Genomic DNA, 27,999 nt, shown 5'->3' on the forward strand with positions numbered 1-27,999 from the left:
TGATGCTCTGCTCTGGTCCCCCTGAACCTAAAATTAAGCTTCAGCCTTGTAATGTACTTACTCCTTGTTCCGTTGCATCTCCTCATACCATGCACCAGAAAAAGAAACTGATTGGCTTGGTTTAATTCTGGATTTAATTAAGATAAACCAAAAGAGATGTGTTCAAGAGCACACTGGAAAGTGTAACACTGTATGTATTTATTGCATTTAGTCCAAATATCAGTTAACTTCCAAACCAAAAGTCTGCATTTTTCTATAGCTTATTCTGTAGCTTAAAATGGGTAAAAGACCAAACCTCTATGAATATTTACAGTAGCAATATAATTTCTTTGCTGCCCAATGCACCATTTACAAAATACTGCTTAAATCCCAAAAGGGTATTCAAGCATTGGCTATGAGCTGTCCAGAAATTTAACAGCGTCTCAGCCCATGTTAATTTTTTCTGAAATAAAAAGCAAAATAAAATTTTATAAAAACTCATATCATAATTTAGGCTGTCCTCCATGAAGTGCTTGTTGGTTGAATTTACTAAAAAAAAGTAAAAATAGTCATATATGTATTTTAGGCTTAACAGATTGATAGATTCAAAGCCCTGGGGAACTTCACCAGTTCTGTGCAAGTGGAAATATGAGGGCAAACACTTATCACAACCCAGCAGAGTGTATTCCAACTTCAAGTTGTATTAAAAAAAAAAAGAACTTTTTTACTTCTTGGTTAGAGACAGGAACAGTTACGAACAAAGATACTCTTCTGCTTTTGATGCTTCATGTGCTTGCAAAGCTCAGCAGAGACCTTTGAGAAATTGTTCCTTTTTACCAGGAAGTTCTCGATCCTGGAAGTAAATATTAAAACAGTAAATGATGTACCTTTTATACTTCAGCTTCCACATTTTGTATACTGGGCACTGAACTACTTTTTGGAAAGTAAATGTAAATTCAGGGGCCTTTCCCCCTCAAAGCTTCCTTTTATAGAAGTAGCATCAGCAAGATCTCAAAATGCCTCTAAAGCATCCCCTTAACTTCAGGGAGGGAAAGAGGACCAAACAATAAGACAAGGGTATTTCTATAAGCAGCAATAAGTCAAATACAGTAAAATTTCAGTGTACAGAGTACTGTGACATACACAGTATAAATTAATCTAATCTTCATTTGGCCTCATGACTTTCTTGCATTTTCGTTTGTGGCTTGTAGTGAAAATTTAACAGCATCATTACATTCATATGCCACTGCCACAGTAGATTTGGAGCTCCTGTAATACTAGCACTCTCGCCAACTTCCCTTACCATCTAATAGCAAACTAAGAAATACTATTTCCTTAATAATTCCCTTTAAATATCGATACAGAGTCCAGCACTATCACAACACTTCCTCCTCACTGTATCACTCTGGCAAAATGCAGTGATGCAAATTAGCCCAATTATCTTCAAAGTAAACTAAAATACATTACATAAAGCATGGATGTAACAGTCATTAACAGTTTAGCACTTGTCAGGTACCAGACGGATGGTAGAGTTTGAAAAAAATTATTTCCCAAGTGCTATTTTACTGCACTGTGAACTTGCACCACGTGCAGCAAGGCTGCATGTTTTTTAACATCCCATATGCACACAAACACTTTGTTCTCTTGAATGATTTGAAGAGTTGGGTTTCATTCCTTAAGGGGGAAAATAGATCTTCTTTATTTGGTTATTCTACAGTTATGCTATGCTTTTCTTTGATAGCACTAATGCATGGTTTAGTGCTTAGTCTCTGCTGCCTTCAGCATCCTGCTGCACTCCAAGCAGAGAAGAAGCAGCACTAACCTGTCTTAAAAATTATTATTCCTACACTCTTATGTCAGAAACAAGCTCAACATTGAGACTGGGGACTTACTGTACAAGCATTTCAGTGAGAATGCTATATCCATGCCCTAGGCACTTCTTGCCTGCCTCCTTTTCTGCTTGGAGAAGTGGCCAAAAGCCACTCTTCCCCTCCAAACCACGTGGGAGCAGGGAGGCCTCATCAGGAAGAGCTGGGTTCCCTCTGCCTCCCTGAAGCCTGTGTGAGGATCCAAAATTCCTCAAAAACAGGGGGACACATACCCCTCTGTTTACTGGTACAAACTTCCAGTCAGGTTTCTTCAAAATATCTTTGCAATGAAGAAGGACTGTCAAGGAGATAAAAAATAAAATTTAATAAAATGGTAAAACCCAGAGAGTAGAGCTTTGCCTCCAGACACAAACAAGCTCTCTCCTTGTGCTGCAACAATCCAGAGCGCTCACTGGAAGTAATGTGTGAACCCTCATCCTACAAAGAAAACCTAAAAAGGTTTCCCAATGAGCATGGAGCCAGAGAGGTGGACTGGGGTTAACCTCTCATGGTGTACCTGACCATCTAGTTCCACCTGATGTTCAGGCACTTATGCCTCTCAAGCACAGACAACAGCTCCTGAAACACCTGGCAGCTTTCAGGCTTTTCTTCTTGACCCTCTGGATGCTTAAAACCAGAGTAAGCACAGAAGCAGCACCTGTGAGAGTTGCAAAGAAATTATGAGTGCCCCTTCCATGGGTAGGGCTCAAACCTTGCAAAACTGCATTTTATAAAGATTTTTTTTCAAAAATTCACAGCTTCTCTACATTGACAAATTTGTCAAAATTATTATAAAACATTTATTGACAGTAGCAATAAACAGAAGAAACTTCTGTAAACAGAAATTAAAGAGGAAAATGGCTTTAAGTCATTTCTGACCAGCCAGCTGTATAAAAGCTTAAGCAAAGCAGTAGTCAGGGCGGTTGGGCTTGGAAGAATCCACACTGAGTTCAGGAGATGTCATGTCTTATTAGATCACCAAAATAAGCTGTTATCGTCTTCAGTTTGTTATTGAGAAAATTTTGTTCTATTTCAACTTTCCCTCCTGGGCCTGCTAAGGAAGCCACCTGAAAAACAAAGAATGAGAAGTAAAGCAATCAATGCATGGGAAAAGAGGCAAAACCCCAAACCTTTTATTCACATGAAAGAATCACCTAAAACTCATCTCTGCTCTGTTAATACTGGTGGGAAATTTTCCTTGGCACCTAATGCCTCTGATCCTCCTTCTACGCCTCCTTTAACTCACAGAAGTGGTTTGTGGCTTTCTTGTGATTGAAAAACCCTCCTCACCCAAATCATGAAAATAAGAGGATTTCAGAACCAAAGATAAATACTCATAATTTTACATGCTGTGCTGAGAAAGAGATCCTAAATTCTGGTTTACAGGGTACTTGGCACTTGAGAGGCCCAGCTGTGGCAAAAAGCAAGCTGTAAACTGTGCTCTAAAAGACTTCAAATCCCAAATTTTGGAGGAAGAGTAAAACCAATTTTAGGAATTAGAATTAGGAAGCATAAAGGTTGCACTGAAGAGTGGGAGGATAGAGGGGAACAACCCAAACAAAACCAACTCCCAAACAGGCAGAGAAACTCACAAAAAACAGCTACTGTTTTTTGTTGTTGCTATTGCAACCAAAAAAAGAGCTGTTGTGTGCATTGATTGGAGTTGCAGGCAGTGCGGAAGGTAAGGCTGGGGGCAGCAATGTATCTGCAGGCAGGGAAAGCCCATCAAGGCAGTGCTGGTCCCAGCTTCATGTTTACAATCACTGGAGTGAGAATTTCACCATTCACGCTCTGTTGACCAAGCCTGGTGCACACCTTTAATGCTTTATGATTCCAGACAGACAGCAGACTTTGCATTTTGGACTGGAGCATGCAATACTCTCCCCTCTCCTGTTCCTTCTCATGATACCTAGTACAATCCCTCTCAGGAGTGTCAGCCTACAGGCTACCAATTCCTCATCAGGACAGACCGCAGTCAGAAGGAAAACCACCAAAACTGAACATTGACTGCTTTTTTTTTTTTTCCCTCCATCTTGGACCCCAAGGACCTGTCCTGTAGTGGGGGTCCCTGCTCCACAGCCAGTTCTGTTTTCCCAGGTTGCTGCAGGAAAATTATTCCTGCAGTTTCCCTCTGCAGGGAAACTTCCCCGGCAGACAAAGTGATCAAGGTCTAGAAGCCTGCAGTGGATTTTAACTGATCTTTAAACCAAGATGTTAGCAGCTGAAACTTAAAGTTCAGGCTGTGTTATTAACACTTCTAAACTCCCTTGAGACTTGACTCCATTGTGCAGGTTTAAATATAAACATGCTGAACTTCCTCTATTTTACTGTAAGTAAAAAATCAACCTATCAGGAGAAAATAACAGATAAATTTAAATTATACTCTGAACCTTTATTGACTTGCCCAGAAAATTGCCACACTTATCTAGATCAAGCATTTACTTTTCTGTTTTGGTTTTATTTTCCCCCTTTTCATTTTTTTGTTTCTGTAGACAAAAACAGAAGTGAGAGGTTTCTTCATCCTTCAATTTAATAGTGATAGGAAAAAACCCTCCATGTTCTTGTCAGAGAGGAACCTGCCACTTAAGTAAAAAAGCAGAGGCTGGCTGACTTATAAATAGCACAAGAATCTGAAATTGGCAAGTGATCAGGAATGTTAATTTTACAACTTATCTGCTCGTACTTGAAATCCTAAAAGCAGTTAACATTCTGCGGTGATCCGTATCTTTATTTTAGGAAGATGTTAAGATTATACTTTTAATTTATTACAAACAAAAGTTGGATTGTCCCTTCCAAATAGCATTAAGAGGCTTTGCACTTTATAGCTAGTGTCATTTAAGTATTCTAAAATATTACTTGGATTAGTCAACTTAATATAATATTGAAATGACTGTCTTGGGGTTATGCACTCCTGTTTGCAGGGCACAGTTTGTGTCACTTGCATATCTAAGTATGACTAATGCATTGATATTAAAGACCAGTGTTTACTACATATTTCTCTTAGAAGACCAAGTAAAACAAGATGCTTCATCACCATGCAGACAAACGTTGCTCCTACACTGAGGGGTCACGTCCACCAAAGGGCAGCCGAGAATGTACATATGCCGTGTCTAGTCTCTAAGTGCTAAATCCAGGATAACTAAGACTATTTCAAACAACGACTAGGAGGATTTGACAAACCCAAAGGTGACAAAAATTTAAATGAGCACATGGGCGCAGGCTCCACAGTGACAGATCTGGCAAAGTACGCTCTTCGACCCAACCCAATATTCAGAAGAGACAAATGCAAATCCTCTGCAATGATGTTTATTTGTAAATTGCTGGTGGTTGCAAATTTGATTACGTGGGAGTTGCCAAGTTTTCCTCAGAAGGGCTTAGTCAACCCTGACGGTGTGAGGGAAAGCTGCCACACACCAAGCTTCAGAAAGCTGCCAGTTTGGCAGAGGGACACCCTCTAAAAATAACAGCAGATTGAGGAACGATGCTTTGAGAAAAACAAAGGTGCTCACCTATTTTTAGAGATACTGACACACATCTCCTGGTTTTGCAGTGAATGGTAATTAAAAAAAGGCTTTTTAATTTTTTTTTAAAACTGGACTATTCCAAAGTTTCTTTATTTTGCATTTTCCTGTGCAAATACAATGATTTCCTGCTGGCAACTCTCCTTATCCTGGTTTGTTCTTTGGTCCAAACCCATGTATGCAAGTGGACAGATATTGCCTCCTTTGCTGTGCTAGATAATTCTGCACGTGCCACACGCCTCCCCAGGTAGAGGAAAAGGATGCAGCTTCAGTCATCGCCTCCTTGCATCCCTCTCACCTGGATGCTTCATCCTTCAGTTCAGTGACTACTGACAGAAAAAGTCCACAGCTACAGACACAGCCATGGAGCATTAAAAAAGCAGCCAGCAGGTTTGGTCTGACGTTTAAAATAGGAGACATCGGGAAAGAAATATGAAAAGGGAAATGAACATAGAAGATTATTTCAGGAGCACAAGCTGCTTGAGGTGCAAACCTGCTTTATATTCTTCTTCTGTACTTTTGAATTTGAAGGTTTACCTGTTGGTCTCACAGTTTTCGTTTTGCTTCTTTTTTTTTTTTAATTATACTGAAATTCCTTTAGTAGAGTGAATTCCTATCTGTTCTAGCCACCTTACTCCTAAGGTAACTGGACAAAAAGGTTATCCTTATTTTTTTCTCCCCTCCTAAAAACTTTTCTGACGGATAAGAAATACAAGCTTTTTGGCTTGACAGGCAAAAGCTTGTGAAGCCAAAAAGTGTGAAGCTTTTTGGCTTCACACATGGACACTGTGGCTCAATTAATTTTACAGGTCTAGTAAAAAGAGGATTCCCCTCCCCCTGCAAACAACCTAAAGGCTAGGGGAAAAAAAAACCCAAATCACTTAAAAAAAGGCAATGGTATTCTTTACACTGAACATAAGAAAATAAAATGCTTTCAGGCAGTATTTTTCATATTGTACAGGTCTGCAGGTGAATTATGCCACTGTTACAGTGATGCTGCCACCTTTTGACAGGCCAGACGTTTATTTATTTATCTATTTATTTATTTATTGTTAACTTAGAGTAGGCAAACCACAGTTCAGTATTTAAGCACTATGAGCTTTAGGAAGATTGAAGTCCAGAAGTGTCACTCTGGCTCAGTATATGCTGTGGGTAACTTCTGGCTTTACCTCTTACCAAGGACAGAGAACAGATGTGAGTTTTAAGCGGGCTGCTTAAAAGCTGTCATTATTAACATGATAGTCACAGCTGAGGTGTATGCAATTACGTTCACTTAGAAATGATCAGCCTGCAAAACACATCAACCCACTGTCCTTTACCTGCTAACTCCCCTAATATCCAAGCATCTTAAAAACATGATCAGATTAATCTGAGTTCATCTCCTGGCCTCTCACTCCCAGCTTTGCTCATTGTTCTGTTTACTCCTAAATAAAGATGCCATTGCTTGGTGGGTCTCATTTGGCAAGGTCTTCAGTCTAAACTCATAGCTAAATGAACAGGGCCAGTAATAGTCTTACTACCCAGCCTCCCATCAAATTTCTTAATTCACAGGGGTTACCATATGTTCATTTATTAAACTGGTCTCTCTGGTATGATCTTCTGTTCTCTGAAGGACACCAGAGAGAATTAAAATAAATAAATGAGCTTTACCCATCTTTACACTCCCTTCATTGAGTAGTCACTTTTAACAAGAGGACTAGCAAAAACAGAAACACAGCAAACATTTTCCCATCCAGGTACTAGACTTGCAGACGGAACAAGATTTCAGTGTCTAACTCCAGATTTTCTCAGAATGATTGATGAAGATGAGGTGGGAACAAAGACAAGAAAAAAAGGAAAATACCAGCATGTGGATTTTTTGTAGGACTATCAAGGTCAAGAGCACTTTACTTAATTCCAGGCTCAGGGAATCATTTCATACACTAGACAAGAAAAAAAAAGCCATTCCTATATTCTAGCAGTATTTGGAATATAAGACAGGTCTGAGACACAAACATTTAGGGCAGAAAAATCTGCAACAACAGTAAGTATGCCTAACTTTCACAAAGTTGCCTGTCTTCAAAGCATGGTGAAGTTTTATATAATCAATAAGGCACAATACAGTATCTGAGCCACTAATGATCCACAGTCAGGATAATTAATAATCTCCTGATTCTTCAGTACTCTGTCTCTCAGTCATGGCTAGGTTGGTAAAGATGCTGATGTGGACATCTGTAGCACAACATACCAGGTCACCAACATTTTAGGCTCATCACTTTATTGGGGGGAGCCATCATGCATCCTGACTCCATTCTGGCCATCAGTGAGAGATCAACATTAACTGAGTGTGCCTTCTGCAATGAGGTGATAGGAATATATCCCACCATTAGGAAGAAGGCCCTACACCAACAATTCTCAGGCTCCCCGTTCTTTGCTGCAAATATTAAGATATAGAAGTATTATACAGTACAGAAAACAGTCCATGAAAGAGACTGGACGACCTGAGATGAATCCATGTCTCTGAGGTGAGTATACATTTTTCACTCTGCACAATGAGGCAGAGCACAGCTTGCTAAACACTTCATAAACTATATTTAATCATCCTGTCTCAACAAGCATGCTTCTTAAGGCACTCATGGAAGTCTCTGTTACAACGTTCCCTTTTTCTCTCTTTTTTTTTTTTTTAAGGGTGTAAAAAAAACTTATAGAAAGAAAAGACTGAGGGAAAGATGCTGCAGAGAGATGGGTATCAATAAGGGTATCACGTGAGCTACATCATAGGCATTAATAAAACAGTATTTTTTAATGTATGTGCATGCACATATATATAATTCCTGATTATTCCTTAACAAGAAAGCATACTGTTAAAGACTGATTCAAGCTAAAAATGGACCTGCAAACATTACAATTTTTCTAACAAGTACATGTTTGTAATCAAGGAAATTTGATGCAATTCAGGGAAATGTTTTACATTTCTTGTAAATGCACCGACCATATTCCACTGGTTCGCTGCTCCCTCTTGAGGCAGAAGTACAAAAATTCAATTCTCTTCGTTCGATCTCAGTGATTTTTTTTATGAGGAAATTCAAAGAACCCCATGTCTCTCTGCAACACTAACTCTACACAGAAAAGGCATTGCCTGCAGACATAATAAGCACTGTTTTTGCAATAAAATCGTGTGGAACAAGGCTGGATCTCTTGTCTACTAATAAAGCAATGAACACAGAGTTCTTCAACATAGCTAAGTCAAGGTCAGTTACCACCTGCTTTCTCACCAGAGCAGGATCCCTGCTCTCCTTTAGCTATCTAACAGCTATCTTTCATAAAAAGAAAAAGCTAGGTGATCTCTGAAAGCCTTACATATGTCTAGGAGCATACTAAATTAATTTCTGAAGACACAGAGGAGGCAAATCCTACATGCCTGAGCAATGTTATCAGAAATCAAACTTAGGTTTTTAAGCTTCCATTCAAATCTAAGGCAGCAGATAATCTGTTCAGCAAATATCATTGTATCCGTTATTCAGTTTTTGGGTGTTAGTCTTCAGCAAAAGTTTACTTCATTAAGTTTAAAGTTTACCCCATCAAGCTTTTATAGGCCCCTGGAGTTTATGGAGTACGTTCACACCCCAAGCTACATTGCTACACCCCTGCAGTGGTGCCCACAGGTCCTTGCCAAGGCAGTTGTTGCAGCAGAAGCCACCCTATCTGGTCCATGAGAAAAGTAAGACAGATAAGAACCGTGGGCAAAACCATGAGCAAACTGAGAAGAAAACTGCCTGTATTAAGGAACTTCAACAATAAAGGTTTTTTTCTGGAGATTCACGGCTGTGGAAGTGTAGTGGCAGTAAATCCAGAAGTTTCATTCTTAAATACAGCCAGAGATGTTGGCAGCCAAACCCATAACCAGTGTCCTATGGAAAAGCATATCCACTAAGGTCACGTTTGGTATTAGTCATGTTTGACACAAGTTTGTCCACACAGGATTAAAACATTTCCCTAAACAGGGGCTAGACTGACATTCTTTCCTTGCTCTGAGATCATCAACTGTTCATATTGACATAATCTCATATTGACATAATCTCTAGAGAAAGGCCTGAGGAGTCGATTTCTCTTCCTGAGAGTAGCCCACAGCCTGGAACATTGAACTGAACTCAATTCAGATCTCCAGTCATGTACTTTTAACAACTAAGCCATGGTTTTGAGCAACAGCTGCTACTCTTCAGCCATCTGTGTAAAGGCAAAGCCATGGATGTACATCAACACCACTGAGAGCCAATCACACCAAGATGTAGAGGTGGCAAGACACCTGACCCAACCACATGGAGGTGCTGAGCTCTTCCACAGAAACAGATGTAGCCTGCAGGGAGCACTCTTGGATGCTTTTGTGGGAATGTAACTGAAATGCAGATGCCTTTGCCCGTTTATAAACCCAGTAAAAAATGCTCATAAGCAGAGCAGAAAACTGCTAAAGTCATTCTTCATCATGGGAATGAAATATTTCGTAAAACGCAGTGCTTGGAAGTTGAAATTAGAGAAACTATGCCTAAAATTAAGGTCCCTGTTCAAAGATTCAATAAGCCACTTTGACATTTCACCTGCCTGAAGTGCAAAAAGGAAATGAATCATCATCACCTGCCATACCAATGGTGCTGTTCATAGCGTGGGATCAGAGTGTGCTAATACTCAAGTCATGTGAATTTCAGCCTGTTTCTCAAGCCAGCTGTTTGCCACCAACGATTCTGCAAGCCACCATCCGGCCTGACACCTTGCTTGCTCTAAGTCAGACAGAGCCCTTGGAAAAGCAAGAAGTAATGCTGGGAAGTTCTGTGGCACGTTGCAGGTGAGATCATCTCACCGATCCCTTCTTTGCAAAAAGCTTCAAGACCTAATTAGCGTAGAAAATACACAGAGGAAACTAAACCAGACACTCGGGGGAATTGTTAGTCACCTAACTGCTTAAAAAAAAAATTCTAACAAAAATCTCTAATACAAACTCCCCTGCACCAGTGCAACAAATGGTGTGTATCACGAATCACTGCAATGCAAGCAGCCCACATGGAACCACACACCTGTGTAGACAGCATCAGTACCACCTCTGGTGGCACAGCATTCGTGTCTGATCTACTCATCAGTGATAGCAGTGACTGCAGGATACACAACTGCAACTCCTTCAGAAACTGAAAGACATCAAAGGCTTAGCAACTTATCAGATAGTAAGAGTTAAAATGTATATTTTTAAAATGTATCTTTTAAAATGTATCTTTTTTCTTTTATAATTATGTATCCGTCTGGCTACTGACTTTGGATCTTTTGTATGAACCTCCCATCTGTTGCTTTAAGATGGGACAGTGCCAAAATCATAGAAATAATCTGCTACTCCCATTTCTAAACATATCAAAAGTACTGCTAACACAGAAATCATTTAACATGAGGGTCAAAGTTAAAAAACCCTAACTCTCCACATTCAGTTGAAAAGTCTTACATTTGTGCTTATAATACCTATGTTTTATGCCAGCTGAGCATTTTGTTGATTACCAAGCCCTTATCCAGTAACATACCTGATCAAGATCAGCATTCCGAGGTAGAAAATACACAATGTTGTTGGTGATCTTCTTGGAGAGCCTGAAAATTTCAAATGTAGAAGCCAGTAAAGGAAAAAACAAGAATGAGGAAGAAAAAATTGCTTTATATTCATTAATTTTTAAAGTAGGACTCAAATTCATTATGCAATTAAATTGTAGTTAGTCTTCTGAGTGGGTGAGTAGGAATCTCTTCTGAAATGCAGAAATTACTATTGTCTAAATGCAGAAATTCTATTTTACCACTAGTGCCCTGGAAAGCAGAAAAAAGGCCCCAACACTCACTTTAAGAAAATTTAACTGAACTACAGAGAAGTATTTGAGAAATCTCAATGTTTTTTGTAGGTAATACATTTGATTTACATTTGTTTTCTAATCCATTTTGTGGCATCTCTCATACATGAATACAAAGACTTTCTTATGCTTATAAACATAGCTACATTTTAGCAAAACAGGAAACAAATGAGATTATTCTGGGACAAAAGACTCCCCATACTTCATATTTGATGAAACTATTATGCTAATACCTTCCCAGATGAATGTTCAATAGCACTGTTAATAAGTTAACATGGAATTTTATATATTAATTAAAAGGGTTAATATTTTGCTTGCAGTCTTCTGTGATTTCCCAAGTCACAGGCTGGTGCTATGATTGAGAACAGTTTTAGTAAGATATTTTAAATAAGATATTCCCTTTATAAATCAGTCAAAAAGTGGAATTAATGACAAAGTCATAGCTCACATAACTAATTATTATCTATCTATATATATATACACCACATGGCTATTTGATTACTTCAGGGTATTTTAATAAAATTAGATAAAGGAGTTAAAACTGCTGAATTAATGCTTTAAATTAAGAAGCTACTCAATCCTCAAATGGATTTTTTACTTTTAAGAATAATTCATAACTATTATTTTTTAAATAAAAATATTTAAATTTAGGTGGTCAAAGCCACATAGCTGTGGCTGGGGGAAGAGAATTAAACAAATGTGGCACTTCTGGGAGTTCAGCTGCTGACCGTATCATTCCAGGCAACTGGATGTGCAAACCCCATGTCAAGAGAGGGAGGAGAAGAAAAAGAGAAAACCACCTGTAAATGACTGACAATCACGACAGCGCATAACTTGGAAAGGATATCCATCTGGGCAAATCATGGTCTGGATATCAAAGATTTCGGCAGTGGCATAATCAGGTCCCCCCCAGGGCGGGCTGAGGAACACCACATCTGCCTGCAGGTCGGCAGCCAGCACCATGAAGTCCCCGCACACGAACTCGATCTGATCCGCCACACCGTACACCTCGGCGTTGCTGCGCGCCAGGCTGAGCTTCTCGGGATCGATGTCGACAGCGATCACTGCAAGGGAGAGAGAGAGCAAACGTGCGGGTCACTGTGGACTGTGCCACCCAACCCACACAGCCAGAGCCACCCAACCACGGTCAGGATGTTGGGGAAGGAAGGTGTCCTTCTGTAGCCATCAGATACAGGTCACATCTATAATCTACTGCTGTGAGGTGAGTGGCTACTTCACTTTTATAGGTTGTGGCAGACATGAAGCTACAGCACCTCAGAGAGGAAGGACCTACCAAGAGCAGAACAGCTGCATTTCCAAACCAGCAAGGGAAGCCACGTAGCCAAGACTGGGAAGGCTCAGCTGCTGTTGCAAATCTGGGAAGCTTTACCTTTTGGCACTCAAACATCTGCTGCTGTGACAACCCCACATCTCGGCTCAATAGTGGGTAAGGCTCTCCACCTAAGAGAGGAAGTCCTCCTTGCTTCAATTTTGGCAGGAGCCTGACAACTTAAATGGTGTCAATTAGAAACTTACTCTTCTCCTTTGTTAAAAAGAAACATTTATTTGTAGGTGATCACATTGAAAATTGAGTTTAAAAAACCCACACCTAACGCAGCACAAAGGAGGTGATAAAAGGGCATAATAATAAATATAAAAATTTAGCCAGGAAAAACAAAAAGCTAAGCAAAATTTAGAAAATACTTATAGAATGGATTACTACCTACCAAATTAAATGCAGTAGAAACTACCACTTGTCTTGCTCAGAAGAGTTAGATGAACTTGTAATTTACCAGAGTGTTTGATGAGCAGACGAGTATCAAGTAGGAAATGTTTTTACAGAAAGTACTCTCAATGTTTCACTACAATTCCATTAGTTGGCATTAGCTTAATACTAAGTTATCACCACTTTTCTGTATTTGGTTCTACTGCACCTGTAGGTGATTCCATTCAACTGTTTTAAGTACTATTCACACATAACCTGCTTTTGAGTACAAACAGACTTGGAGTAACAATTGGGAAAAGTAGCAGCTTTGACAGAAGTCCACTTTTGCCAGCAATCTTCAAAATATCCGACAGACTAGATACTATGCCACGTAAAAATAACGTTGACTAGTAAAACACAAATCCAACTCTGACTTAAAATCAAAAAGCAGTTTTATAGGCCCTTTTTGAAAACAGAAAGGTCATATTGTGAGTCATATGAAGCAAAAAAGTTGTTGCTAGAGAAGCACTGAAAAAAAATCTGCCAACAAAGCACATACCCAAACTTTTTAGGGAAAAAGACTGAAGAAACAAAATAATGCCATATACAACACCTACTTACCTCTTTTTGAGGTCAATGCAAACTGAATAGAGTTTCCTCCAACCCCACAGAACGCATCCACTATGATATCGCAGTTGAATGACTGACTAACACGGACTGCAATATGCTCAGCTATTTTCTCAGGAGTAACAGAAAACCAACCCTCTGCAAAGGAAAGGGAAGAAATGTATTTTTGCCTCTTATTTCAAGGTCACCTAATTTAAAAACAACCAACCAACCCCCACATACAACTGAAGGTTTAGCATTAATCCCAAGAATTTTGGCTTAGTGCATTCGACCAGGAAATACAGGCTTTGAAGATGATAAACTCCGGTCAGTCCAGCGATTTGCTAAGCAAACAAAGCCTCAGTGAAGCAAAGAGATATGCCTTGATCTCAGTAAGTGCTTTGTTGAACTTGGTGCTGAGGATTCTGTCTTATCAAGGACAAGTCCACAGACACAGCTCTGAAAAACTTTATGCATCAGGATTATGCTCTGTAGCAAACAAAACCAGAAATATTCTCTCTTATCTGACATGTTATTTTCTTCACCACGATGCCTGGTCTGCCAAATAATCTGCATGTTTATGAGGGAGAGCATTAGAAATGAAAGGCTTACAAACCCAACAAACAAAAAGAACGTTAATCCTAATTCCTCTTTTACCTATAAATTTATGATTTCAAGTGGTTTCTATGTAAAAAATGGAAAAAAGTCATTTTGAAAGTGACTGCTGAAAGTCAGAACAAAATAACAAAAGTGGATCCATCAGCATATTTGGAAGCTTCACAAAACTATTTTATAAAATATAGAAATAGAAAAATGTTATTAAGTTTCTGAAAAAGTCACGATCAAGTATAATTTGAGTCCAGTATGATCCTCAGCAAACATCAGGACTAATGCAGATAGAGGTGTCCCGCACTGGAAGCACTTCCAAAGTCCAAGACTTCTGTTCACCTGCCTGCTGGGGGGTGTGGAATTTATCCAGAGGTGCGAACACACATTCAGTAATGTTCCTCCTTTAAGAAAATCAGTAATAAACTGCAAGAAGGGCCATTGGTTTGGATACATGTTATACCACAAAGTCAGCACACTTGGTACTAAACACACCTCTGTCCAGTTTAATTCCCTCGTCAAACCGAGAGAACAGCCGGTAGCGTTGTGCCCAGTACTTGAGCAGCTCTGGATCAGCAGCAATCTCAGCAGGTATAGATCTCAGTGCAATTTTTTTCCTTCTTCTTCTTTTCTTCTCCTTCTTCTTTGTGGTGATTTTTTCATCTACAGCTGGAAGACACTGCAAAAGTTAACAGTTACTGTTCTTGTAGGTGAGGAATGTAATTGGTAGGTAGGGGAGAGTTAAGATATAAGATGCTCCTGTTTAAAAATACTGCTAAATGTCCTTTATTACTGTTCACCAGCTTATGCAGATTAGTGGTTTTAAGTTAAAAAAGAGCATCCTGTATTTCAAGGGATCAGTCACAGTCCTAAAAATCAAAAGAATAGACCCATCATATAAGAGCCTTAATCTTCAACTGATGGCAATAAACTCTATGTAGCGAGCAAACAAGTTGATCAGAGACCAATTTAATGCCCTTATATCAGTAAAGAATAAGAACCAATCTAGACAAGAGTTTTACAGTAGGAATCTAACATAATTGAATTACTGTAGGAAGGATTACCTATGTATAAAAACCTGAATAATCCCCTTTTCCTTTGTTTAGTGTTAAATAGAAAAGTTCATAATATTGATTTTTTTCCCTCTAGAAAATAATTTTAACAACACATGCTCCACAGAGCTCAGCATTGTGCATTTGAGAACCCAAAACTTGATGGTCTGTGATTGACCTGAAGTCAATCACCCTCATCCTTGCAGAGGGGAACAAGACATGAATTAGAAACCTGCTAGACCATGTTGAACATCAAAAATTACTGTTTATCTTTAATGTCAACATTAAAGACAAGACCTGGGATTCTGGCACTCCAGGAATAAGCTACTTTGACTAGCACGGCTCTCAGTCATGCTCATTGCCCCTTGGACCTAATGAGTCTCTTTAAATAAACAAAATAAATAAGTGACACAACACTAACTTGGGAAGGCAGCATTAAGTCCACTGCCAATTCATTTCACCAGTTTGTAGGTAACTGATGTACCTTGGTTGACGTCCTCTGTGTTTGCCTGGAGGTAATCGGGAATATCCAGAGGGACAAGCTGCCGCCCACCACCACACTCTGGCCCCGCTGCACCCTGCTCATTGGAGTTACTCTCTGCAGCTTCCTGTGCATCCTCCTCAAGGTTACTCCCTACAGGTTCTGTGCAGGCTGCACTGGAAGATGGTGGCTTTTGGTTTTCAGCATTCAGCATCACAGTCTGTGTGGCAGTAAGGCCTTCCTGACCCTCTGAGTCGCTGCTGCTCTCAGACAATGCCTCCGATTTACTCTGAGGGACGGCTGTCTGGGATGTAGCTTCCTCCTCGGGTTTACTAACCCGCTTCAGGAACATTTCCACCTGCAATTGTCAAATATCACAGATAATCAGATGGTACTGCTTACCTAGAGCACAGTTTAAGTCTCACAGTTCAAAAGCACCTGCCATTGCAGGCACTCTCTACCATGTGTATTGTGGAAACAGTAAAACATCCAGAGTCAAAACATTCAAGAAGTCCTTAAACATGCCCCTTTTTTTTCCTGAAACATAAATAGTTAGACTTGCTACAGCACAGGCGACCAAATCTACTACTTTTTAATTGACTATCTTTCTCCAATCTGCATTCAGAGATGTACTCTGCCTCTCAGGGAAGAGTTTTTTAGCATAAACAGGTAAAACTACCTTCATACATTAGTTGCCTGATCTCCAAGATGTAACGAATGGTGCATGTGGTAAAGGGTTCTGCTGCACAGCAGAGAGCTCGACATTACCTCCTAACCAATGTGCAGATGCTACTCCAAATTCAAAGGCACACACAGATGCTCCCTTTCACATTACAGTTGCTCTGAGTGGCTCTCGACCCAGAGCAGTTCCTTACCTGAAAGTCTGAGGAATTTTTAACTTTTTTTCTCTTCACATAATTAAAGCTGCCCTTGAACTATACTGGCCCCAGGTACAAGACCAAAAATTAATCAAAAATTATAGCAATGGGACTGGAGTTCAATACAACATGTGTTGTCACCACCGGGTAACAGTGTTTTACACTTGGGTGTCAGGGAATGCCAAGCATCCCAGAAGAAGGCAAAGTAACATTAAAATCTGTTCCCTCAGATTTTCAAAGAGATTCAATTAAGTAAAATGTACAGTGAACAAGTGTTTCTACTTGTTATTAATTTCTGAGTTTTTTTTTAAAAAAAGCATAAAGTTACAGATGAAAATAAATGCAGGTAGAGGTATAAGCAAAACTGTTGATACAAATTACTAAGAACATGAAATACACTAATCTACATAAACATTTTCTGTCACTGCTGAAATGCCAGCACTAACAACTGGCCTCACATGTAATTTAAAACCAGAGATACTTTTAGTAACTACAGAAACCCACACACACCTCTAAAGGTACAATGCACCCATATTTTAGGAATTACTTTCACATAACTTGGCCATTTAAGCTCATGTTCCTCTTGACAGATTGCCCTCAGGGTCCACCAAAGCCTTTCTATAACCACCCTGATCTAAATACTCTTCATATGGGTGATGAGCAGGGAGGAGGAGGAGAAAAAAAGAAAAAAAAAAAAAAGAAGAGCAGTGGACTAACACTTAAAAATGCCATCTGCTGTGGGCAATTAATTTGTTTTTCATTTTCATAATTCAACAAGAGCTAAGGAGCAGATAAGTATATGAATTACAACAATGCTGACAATTAAAACTACCTTCTTCAAAGTTTTGCTTTTTTTGCATGTCATTTCAGATTCCTCTGTAAAGAAGATGTGTGTGTTTTTGCTCTTCCTTGGTTTACGCATGTCCAAGTATTTGGACTTGAGTTTTGCTTTTTTCTCCAAGTACTGCACACTTCTGTGGGTGAAATCTGGAATTCCACCATACCTGAAAGTAAATAAATAGACAGATAGACAAGTATTTAGTTGGGTAATTTCCAGTCTGGAAGCTTTAACATGAATGTTGATGTCTACAAAAAGACAATTTAGACTAAATTATTTCTTTATAAGACATTTGCTCCATTTAAAATATATGTCATGGATGCCGCTGCAAAACAATGTACCTTCAAGAAAACTTTAAAATATTTTTATTTGAAAAACATTTAACGAAATTCAGTTTAGATTTTTAATTTTTTTTAATACGTTTATGTCGTGGTTTGGATTTTGTTTTCCCCCAGAGGCTAGAAAAGTGGTAGACCCCAAGGGGTGGAAACCCCTGGAAGTTTTGAAGTTCTGCCCAATGGGCGCTCCTGCAAAAATGTAAACATATCACAAGCTCACCGGAAGAGATGAGTTGTAGTTTTGGTTGTTGAAGAGAGGTGGCCATGTTGTGAGCCACGAGGAAGGGGCTCTGAGCCCCTTGGGCCCCCTGGGGCCTCCCAGCCCCTGGCTGAGGGCTGCAGGGACCTGGAACAGCATAAAGCTGGGCTAGGTGCCTGTAGTTATGCCGGGAGATGTTTTCTCCATGGGCACAGAGCAGCAGCCGGCACTGACCAGAGAAACGGTGGCAGAGAGCCAGAGATAAGAACTTGAACTGAAGGAGCAGCAGAAGCAACATGCAGCACCAGAGAAAGGACTCCTGGAAGGAGAGCCGGGAAAAAGAGAGCCAGCAGCCTGAGAGACAGAGTTCTGGGGGTAAGACTGTACCAGCCCCCCAAAACTCCTTTGAGACCCTCTTGGAGAAGAGGGAGATGGACTCCTATTAAGGAGAAGAGTTTTAGACATGCAGCACCGGAGAGAGAGAGGAGCTGAGAAGCTCAGAGCGTCCCGGAGCTGGACCGGGACGGCCAGAGGAATGCGGGGGGAGTTGACCTTGGCTCTTCCCCCCCCTTGCACTGCTGCCACGGTGGCAGCCTGAGAGACAGGGCACAGAGGCCCTGCAAGGAGCTGAGTCTCCTGGAGATACCAGACCGTCACGAAGACCCCCCTGTGTCTTCGTGATATGACGTGGTGATACAACCTTGTCTGGGGTTACGAAGCCCACGGAAGACCCCTCGGTTGGAGGCGATGGGGCCGAGAGAGGCTTGAATACCTCCCTCGTGGATGCTGGCAGAAATCCAGCTATCAGCTGCTGCATGTGGAGAAGACAGACAGACTGCTGCCTCAGAAGATGCTGCTGTTCAGAGACTGGAAGGGATCTGTCCTTCTTTCCCTCCTGGACTTTTATTTGGAGGGGAGAAGAGATCTGATCCACTGTAAATACTATATGTCATGGTAGAGATAGTTTGTGATCGTGTGTATAATGTGATATGGTATTTATTTGTACAGTCATTGTAATATATTAACTTTCCCCCACTTTGAGTCTGGTGTGTTTTGTCTGGAAAAACCCATCTCACATTAGGTTGAGATGTGGGAGGGGGGATGGAGCTAGGGAATTGGATTTTGGGGCTATCTCAAACCACGACAGTTTATAACTCCAGATAGAAGCAATTTCCCAGACCAGTCTGAAGAATGGGAAATGAAAAAAGATCTTGATTAGCAGAATAAAAGATCTTTTTGGTGGCTGTAGAGAACTTCTGAAACAGCTACTTTTGTCTTCTGGCAAATGCAATAAGAAAATAATCTACCAAAAAAACCCAACTTCCCCCCAAAAAGGAAATATGGACTGTTGACTTAAATAATTTCTATAAAGTAGAACAGAAGTTGTCAGCTGCAAAACATGCTTCTCTTTGAAACAGGTATGTAATAAACAACTGCATTTTGCAGAATTGCTAAGACCTGTGCCCTATGATGTTCCTCCTACAGCACTGACCAGTGTAATTTTAGGTCATACCACCAAAAATGAAATTTCTCTGGTCAACACCCTGGCAACACTTTATTAATACAGCAACATTTTACTAGTATAAAGCAACCTTATTCTAATATAATACAGATATGAATTATTATCTAAGTTCACAGGACTCCAAATTGAGAGGACCATTCATTGTCAGAGCCTTTAAATTCTAATTTAAGTAGCTGACCAGCCATTTAACATTTACATGACTGAAAGTATGAGTTACACTTCTGCTTCAAAGCACTTTAACTAGTCTCTGTAACTTTGCATCTCTCTCTCTCTAGCCAAAGGATGACAGTTTTATTTAGAGCAGAGACAAACTTTGGGAATTATCTTCAAAAGTTTAACAAAAGGGAAATGGATGGTCTATTTCAATAATAACAAGAGAGTTGACTTGATATGAAGAAACCTTGAGTTTCTCATAAGTAATTACTTTTGTCCTGTTCCACACTTGAAACCCAACACAGAGCAAGTTTCTTCAGGATCTTCCACTGGGTTCTCATCCACATCCAGTTCATGACTAGGAAGAAAACACGGATGACAAAGTTACTTACTGTAAAAAAACCCACTTTTACTTTGCAGATATACCACTAAAAGTCTCATGTATTGAAAACATTTAAATGTGGGCTTCACTAAGCTCCTCCACACACTGCTGAAACCAAACAAAGCAGACAACACTAGTATATTTATGTGCATGAGTTTTTGGTTTTTTTTACCCAATTCTAGGCTCATATGTCCTTTTATTGGCATTATAATATCCCAACTATTCTGAATGACCTCTTAAAATATTTAATATTAAGACCTACATGGAACTGATGAAGATAGCATTTGTTCACTCTATTTCCAAAGTGCCTTCATCATTTATTAAATTAACTATATTATTAACTGGAAAATACTAGAACAAAACCAAAGCTACATGATTAGCAGCTAACAATTCCATCCATTCCTCCACCTTTGAGTTTGCAAATTTATTAGAGAGGAAGAGCCATCTCATCATCTTTGAGGCTATAGATTTTTAGAGAAGAAAGAAAAAGACAGTGACAAGACAGAGATTAGCTATTTTATGACTGCTATAGCTCTGAACATTTAATAGGCAGCATAAAATACAGTTAAAAAATACAAATTATTTACTATTGTTCTTGTATTGTCTACACTAATTAGACCTAGCAAGTTCTCCTGTGTATTTTAACAATCTTGTATCCTTCAGTGACACAAGAACAGTACTGTCACCTTGCACAGTCATTGAGGCGATACACTGTTTTCATAAAGCAACAGAAGAAACATCCACTGCTTGTTGCGAGGCAAAGTGATAGAGGAGTGATGGAAGACTATGCCATTTTGTACTGACGTTTTAACTCACATCCTCAATCAAAGATATAGTTACTATAAATTCAGGAGGCTTCTGGACCTGGGCTTCTGGAGAAGAAAAGCTCATCTAAATTTCATGACTTGCCTTCTCTTGACTTTGACATGTCTGTATTCAGGAGGCTCTTCGTCCTCATCTTCATCTTGGTCATGAAGCAGCAACTGCTCTTTTTCATTTGAATTCAAGCTACATGACTCCTGTGAACCTAAAAAAAGATATATCATATTTCCTTCTGCATAAATCAATTCCTTATCTTCCTGTCCCCATAGTACATCCGCAGCTACAGTTAGGCTGTCATACATACCTGAATCTGACAAATAAGGCACAAGTGCTAAACACACATCTCTTTACCTGTCTTTGTCTGAGGGACAACATACCAAAAAAGCTTCTGGTATTAGTTACACTGTAGAGTTAAAAATCTTGCATAGGACCAACTTGAAATTATGTCAGCTCTGCAAGAAAAATACAACGCCTACAAGGTAAAAAATTTGAAACAGTTTCTTCCTTTATGAGAAATTTGGTTTCCATCCCATTAGCTAGGCAAAGGTACTCTTAATAGCAGAAGATTTAAACACTCCTCTCATTTCTTGTTGTAAAGGAGATTTTCCTTTCATCTTTCCCATTTCAAATCTACTGTAGGATTAAGGTGGGACCACACCTGTTTCTTCGTCCCTTAGAAAGTCACTAGCAGCAGACTCAGAGGTTTCCCACCAAATTGAAGTCCTGAGCTGCTGACAATTCGTGTTTTATCCCCCCTCTTCACAGAAGAAAACATCTAATAGTCAGGAAAGATGTGACACTGCTGTTTACAATGAACGCTGGCAAGAACTGGCAAGCAAACGAGATGGTTCTCTCTCTGCATGCTGAACTAATTGACTGGCAAAAAAGATGTGGAGCCCCATCTTTTACATCCCTCACAGAAGCAGTGTAAGGAGCAGCCACTGGTTTTCACCACAGTACTACACTACTACCTGGCACATGTTAGCACATAACATGTTAGCACTAGTTATGAATGTATGAATTTAGGGTTTAAAGATGACTGCAGCTCATTGCTTAATTGATAACTCCATTCTGGAAAGGATCTCTGGAAGACATCTGTCCACAGTAACAAAGAACAAGAAAAGAAAAGTCTATTTTCAAGTATGGCATTTTTAGATAGAAGGCAAAAAACCAAAACAAACACCAACCCTGGAACTGCAGAACTATTTTTTTTTCTCAGCAAGTTGTTCTTAAAATGTGTCAGATTCATAAGAACATCAGCCTGAGTTTTCAGTCGTTTTAGACTATCAGTAAGAAGAGACATATCAGCTGCATGACACAGCTGCAATACTGAGATAAATAAATGTGCACTAACAGTGCTCTCTCACCACTTTCTGTAGTACATTTGAAGATTTATGAAGTACATGTTCTGTTAAAATCACTTCTGGTTGAAGAACACATTCAATATACAGGTTAGAGATGAGAGAAATCATCCAGAAAAGCAGAGGAAGAAAAAGGAATCAAGTATACAATCATTCCACAACATGCTTGATCGACTTTTTTAAAATGGCATAATACAGATGTGACCTTGTTTCTGATATATAACCACCTAGATAAAAATTCTGATAGAATCGATTTTAGCTGATTTTGTATTACCTGACTGGTTAACACTTTTATTTTCACAAGATGCGCTCCTTTTCCTGGTTCCTCCATCACAGGGCTCCTTCTGACTTCCAATGTCAGACAAACTGTGCTCTTGATGACTTTGGTGGGCTACTGTTAGAGCTGCGCTGCTCTGCTCCACTTCGTTTAAATTCAGATTTAAATTACAAATTCCAGAGATGATTTCACTGTGGAGCTCAGCACTTGAAGGGAGTGTTTCATCACTTCTGGTGTTAGAGGGAGACAGCTCCAAGCTCAGCACTTCACTGCATTCAGGCCCTTGGCTAACCGAGTTCATTTCTCCCGAAGGACCAGTCTCCTGCGTAACCCCATTAACTTCCACCTCGTCCCCATGTGAGCTCTCAATAGTCCATCCTTGACTTGTCCAGTACTGAAACTGTTCCCAATAATACCAGTACAGTTCATTATAATGCTGCTCCCATTCTCCCTTGGTGTCCAGACTATTCCAAGGCTCAGAGGCTGTGATGGCTTCAGATGATGAGACCTCTTGATGCTTCTGCAACCAACTTTGCCAAAGAAGGCCCTCTCCATACTCGCTCCAGTACTTCTCCCATTTTTCCTGAAGTTCACCGGATAAAGCCTCATTTGCAAGGCTTTCTGAAATTTCACAGTTCTCTTCAACTACAATCTGAGGTTTGCTGCTCATCTCACATTGCTCTGTAGCTGGGGCCAGCTCACCAGAAATGGCCTGGATACTACCACCACCACCTTCCTCCTGGCATTCCTGTCCCCTTTTATCCTTATGTTTTTGCTGTAATTCTTTTTTCTTCTTCTTTTTCTTTTTCATAAATTTCATATTATTTCTCTTTTTATAATTTTCTGTTGCCTAAAATAAAATGGAAAAACACTCTTAGAAGTCCACAATGTACATACAGCCTCATCCTCTCTCCGAGCACATTTCTCCTTCGATTGTAACCATCCCTCTCAGTGCAACCCTACCGTTATTAGATATCTCCCCAAAAAGGCAATAGAGTTTTTGGGTCTGAAATGGCCCCGCTGCATAACCTTGTCTGACACTTCTGAGGAAGTTGTGAGAAAGAGCTGTAAGAAAGCCTGTAGAAAGACACACACACAAAAAAGGCAAAATTACAGACAGAAGCAGGGCTGCTGAGAGGGAAGTCATTAGTAGCTCAAGGATTCAGAAGGAAAGACATCAACACAAAACACTATAAAATCCTAAAGGGAAGTTGGTTAGGAATTGAGGGGTCACTGGTTTGAGCTCAACAGCATCTCAGTAACATCAAGGACCTATTTTAGGGGGCTGTGGAGGCTGACCCTTACTTTCACCCCGTAGCTGCCTGACTCGCAAACACTGTTCAGTGTCTTATTACGATAGCGAACATATAATGCTCAGCCTCACAGAATGTTAAATCCTTGCTGTCTTTGGGTGCTGTACACAAAAAAAGCATCACTTTATACTCATAAGCTCTGTAAAGCCCACAGCTGAATCTCTGATATGTTTGAAGACACTGATCCAAACAGAAGTACAAGGGAAAAACAGCCTCCTCTCTTAACAGGTGGCCCTTTCATTTGTGCAACACAACCATTTTACTTATTATAACAAACTCGGCTACTACACTTGTTAAGTGGAACAGAAACCTGTTACAGAAAGGAACACTAAGGTAACTTGGTGGTTTCATCAAATACAACTCCACTTGTTTCGCAGATGCTTCTTATGATTAAAGAATTCACACAGGCAAAAGACTGAAAATGTACAGATATTACTCCAAACGTCCCATCAGCTGCAATCCCTAGTTTTGTTGCATTCACAAAAGCATAAGGACATTATATAAGGACATTAGAATCAGAGAATCTCTCATCTGCATCCCTTATAGTGTCATGTTAAAACACCCAGTCCAAAGCACAATGCTTAGCAGTAATCAAGTAAAAAAATAATTTTATTTTCCCATTCAACTTATTTGCTGTATTACTACATAGTAACAAAAATTGCACATATACCTTGGGCTCAAAGTTGGATGTCTGTATTGTCTATTTACATGCCATCAATTTAACTCACATACAAGTTTCTCCTATTTATTTACAAATTAATCAGGTCAGAACCATGTAGTGCTCTGCACAAAAGTGCTCTCTCACTGCCAGGGAGGTCTGTATTCCATAAAATGGACACTGAATTACAAATTCCATAGAGAATATCAGAGACATATCAGCTTTTCATATAGTCTTTTTCTTTCATATCAGTCTTTTTCTCATCTGTGAAAACTTTAGCCCCCTTCTAAAGCTCAAATGTTCTCTGTGAGAAGCAGAGCACCAAAGCCTCAGTCACATCCTTTGGAACAGCTTGGCTTTATCAGCTGCAAGGGGGATTTGAAAATTAGTTTTTTATGTTAGTATCGAAAGCTAAGCAGTTAAAGCAGACAGTGTGAAATGCATGCTCAGACTGGAGTGTTCTAGTTTCCTGATACATCAGCACCAGCATTACCACCGTTGTTTTAAATCAGGTCTCTCTAGTCACTCGAGCAATAAAGATATGGAAGCATAAAGCACAGCCTTAACCCTGCTTAGTCAAACTGGCAGGTGGATTTTGCAAACTGGACAGACCAAGGTGCTGTGTGCTGTTACAAGGAGGCGAGGCAGGCAGCTTAAAGGCAACTCGAATACATTTCCATTAACTGCCATCCCAAAAATAAGTGAGGAGGCACAGCCTTACATCTGGAAACACAACGCAAACAGAACAAATAAAGAAAGCAAAGATTTACCACAAAGTCTCTCCTGGCTGACTGCCCACCAAACTGAAGAGGCAACCCCATGCTCTTCATAAGCTCAGCTTCTGAGTCTAGTTCAACCTCTTCCGGGTCCAGCACATGATTAGTATCCACCTTAAATCTCACATTGGGACAATGGTTCTCCTCCTCAGACGCTTCTTCTTCCCCTGTTAACAGTTATATTACTTGTGAATATAACCTGGTACTGATACCTCAGTGCCACACTGTGGCACACAAAAACCAGCAAAACTGCCTCTTATGCTTCCTTTTCCATTTAAAATCTTCTCATAAATACCTCAATTTCTGCATAACTATCAGTAGGAACCAAAATGTAACTTTGATAACAAAAACATTGCTCTGGGTCTGTCTGGAATGGAGTTAACTTTCTTCATAGAAGCCTCTAGTGCTGTGTTTGGAATTTGTGGGTAAAACAGTGTGGACAGCACACCAATGTTTTGGCTATTGCTGAGCAGTGCTGGCACAGTCTCATAGCTTTCTCTTTTCCCCACTCTGCCCTCGCTAGGGAGTAGGCTAGGATGGGCAAGAGACTGGGAGGGAACACAGCTGGGACTGCAGATGGAAACTGTATGAAGGGATGGTCCACACCACATAATGTGATGTGCAGCAGTAAGAACTGGGGTAGAGGGTGAAGGTGCTTGGGGTCAACCCCCCACGAACATTCACCTCAATAACTTGCAGAGCGAAATGCAATAATGCCCTGAAAACAACAGAAAAACTAGGATTATGAAACAAAAATTCTTTAATGGAGTTCTTGTGGTATGTCACAGCAAACTCAAAATACAAGAAATTTTTGGTTTTGTTACAAATCTTTCAAAACCACACTGACAGAGATAACATGATTTTACAAAAATGTAATGTGTGAACTACAGAACCAAATTATCTTAGATGTACCTGATCAACTGCTTGCACATTATCAAATTGTTAAGCAATATCATATGTATACAAAGTCATAAATACAATTGAGGAAGCAGGAACTGCATATTGATGGAAATTATGAAATCAAAAGCTCTTGACACAGTTGATAATACTGAAACATTTTTGGTTTTATTGTTCAGGATATATTTACTGCTGAATTATCATATAACACAAGACCCTTCTGTTTTTAGCTGATTACTCTCACCATAATTCACTCATATATATGCACAAAAACATGGTTTACATTCTCCTTCTTCACTCCTCTCATACTGCCTCCATCTAATCTGTGCTATTAACTATCAGCTTTTATTTCTGTTCAGACTTCCTTTCAAATCAAGCTAATATGCTGCTGGATCTACCAACATAGCAACAGAAAAAGATACCAAAAGAATTATAGTTCATGTAGGCATACGTGAGGATGGAATGAGGGAGTGGTGTTGAATTTGTCAGAGTATACACCATGAGAATTCCTCAAAATAAGCATGCCAAGGGAGAGACTTACTCTTCTGGTCCTCCTCATACGATCCTTTGTATACATGCAAATCATAATTTCCCCCATCATTGCTACTGTTTTTTCTCTACTTCTGGCCCAGCAGACTAATCAGCAACAGCTAATGTCCTAGGCTGGCACAGAGGCAGCAGGACAAAACTGCTCCCAGGCAAACATCTAGGATCTACAGACTCTCCATTATGTGATTATTTTTGAGTTAGCTGAAATTATGATCTGAGAACAGGTCAGAGACCTGTGAGGTAATCTGTTCCATGCACCAGGGGAAAATTATGTGAGGTGGTAAAGTCTATCTGGACAGGAATAAATATCACACCTGGTTTGACACAAACTTCCACAAACTTCACAAACTTCCACATCAAGATTATGGTATGCAAGTGCTAAGATATGCAAGTGCTAAACTATTATTCAGAACTTAAATAACCACACATAACTCACTTTAAGTATGACTGCACATCACATTGCATAGTACATTTCATTATGTTACCTGTACTGTCATTGTCGTCTTCGACATAAAATCCTTTTAATCCCAGTTTATATAATTTTCGATCTCTGTAAAAATGAAGACAGACATTGATGCAGGAAGTCATCACTGAAACAACGGGTTTTTTACAGTAAAAACAATCACACAATGGAAAAAATGTCCCCAGGGGTCCGGTAAAGTCCCCATCAATGGAGGTTTCAAGATATGACTGGACGGAGTACCTAATAAACTCATCTAGGCTTGCATTCCCATGAAAGGCTGCACCAGGAGACCTTTCCAGGTCCCTTCCCACACAGGCTGCCCTGTGACTCTAAACACGCAAAGCAAATAAAAAGAACAATCCGGAAAAAGCAACACTTTAATTAAAGCCTGACGGGAAAGCCCATAAGAGAGACGCCCAGAAAACGTCGCAGCTACGCAGAACACCTCGGAATTAAACTTTAGGGTCTCCTTCCCTCGTTAAGAAACCGGCTCCACCTTTCAGGATGAGGAGGATCAGCTCGGGATCCTTTCAGGATGACATCAGGATGATGCTACCCCCGCGCCCGTTTGGGAAGGGGAGAAGGGGACGCCCAGCCCCGGCTCCAGGGGGGAGCGGGATGCGGCCGGCGGGGCCGCTCCGGCAAGGGCCCCCACGGGAGCCGGCGTTTGGGGGGCTCCCCTCGCCCTTTTCTGCTCACCCCCAGCTGGTACCCTGTGGTAAACATCACCTATCGGGGTCCTTTTGTGCGCACCCCCCTCCCCTCCCCACGGCCGCAGCAGCGCGGCCCTTCCCGCACCGCCCCGGCGGGAACCTCCCCCCGCCCGGCGCTACTCACTCGACGAAGGCGCGGGAGCAGAGGCAGAGGATGCTGCGAGCCGCCCCGCCCGCAGCAGCAGCTCCG

At 40.3% G+C, this 27,999-nt stretch overlaps 1 protein-coding gene across 1 annotated transcript; it reads right to left on the bottom strand.

Moving 5' to 3' along the window:
- Nucleotides 1-2,628: 2,628 nt before the first annotated feature.
- On the bottom strand, nucleotides 2,629-27,999 carry TGS1 (trimethylguanosine synthase 1). The gene is made up of 13 exons (XM_018080186.2): nucleotides 27,934-27,999; nucleotides 27,119-27,183; nucleotides 25,182-25,354; nucleotides 22,438-23,290; nucleotides 20,890-21,007; nucleotides 19,870-19,956; nucleotides 17,381-17,552; nucleotides 15,674-16,028; nucleotides 14,633-14,806; nucleotides 13,547-13,690; nucleotides 12,068-12,284; nucleotides 10,906-10,984; nucleotides 2,629-2,914 (listed from the first exon to the last, which is right to left on the bottom strand). Exons 3-13 carry the CDS (start codon nucleotides 25,239-25,241, stop codon nucleotides 2,798-2,800), a joined length of 2,376 nt encoding a protein of 791 aa, XP_017935675.2. The 5' UTR covers nucleotides 25,242-25,354; nucleotides 27,119-27,183; nucleotides 27,934-27,999; the 3' UTR covers nucleotides 2,629-2,797.

The sequence above is a fragment of the Manacus vitellinus genome, unplaced genomic scaffold (assembly GCF_001715985.3).
Source record: "Manacus vitellinus isolate BGI_N305 unplaced genomic scaffold, ASM171598v3 scaffold_1_pilon, whole genome shotgun sequence".
NCBI lineage: Eukaryota > Metazoa > Chordata > Aves > Passeriformes > Pipridae > Manacus > Manacus vitellinus.

What these genes read in the sequence shown, in the direction of transcription:
- TGS1 (XM_018080186.2), bottom strand. Translation starts at nt 25,241, where the DNA reads ATGAAGAGCATGGGGTTGCCTCTTCAGTTTGGTGGGCAGTCAGCCAGG. An exon ending in AAGTGTGGAACAGGACAAAA is followed by an intron (nt 17,553 to 19,869) that starts GTAATTACTTAT and finishes ATTTACTTTCAG; the next exon opens with GTATGGTGGAATTCCAGATT. An exon ending in CACAGAGGACGTCAACCAAG is followed by an intron (nt 14,807 to 15,673) that starts GTACATCAGTTA and finishes AGTGTCTTCCAG; the next exon opens with CTGTAGATGAAAAAATCACC.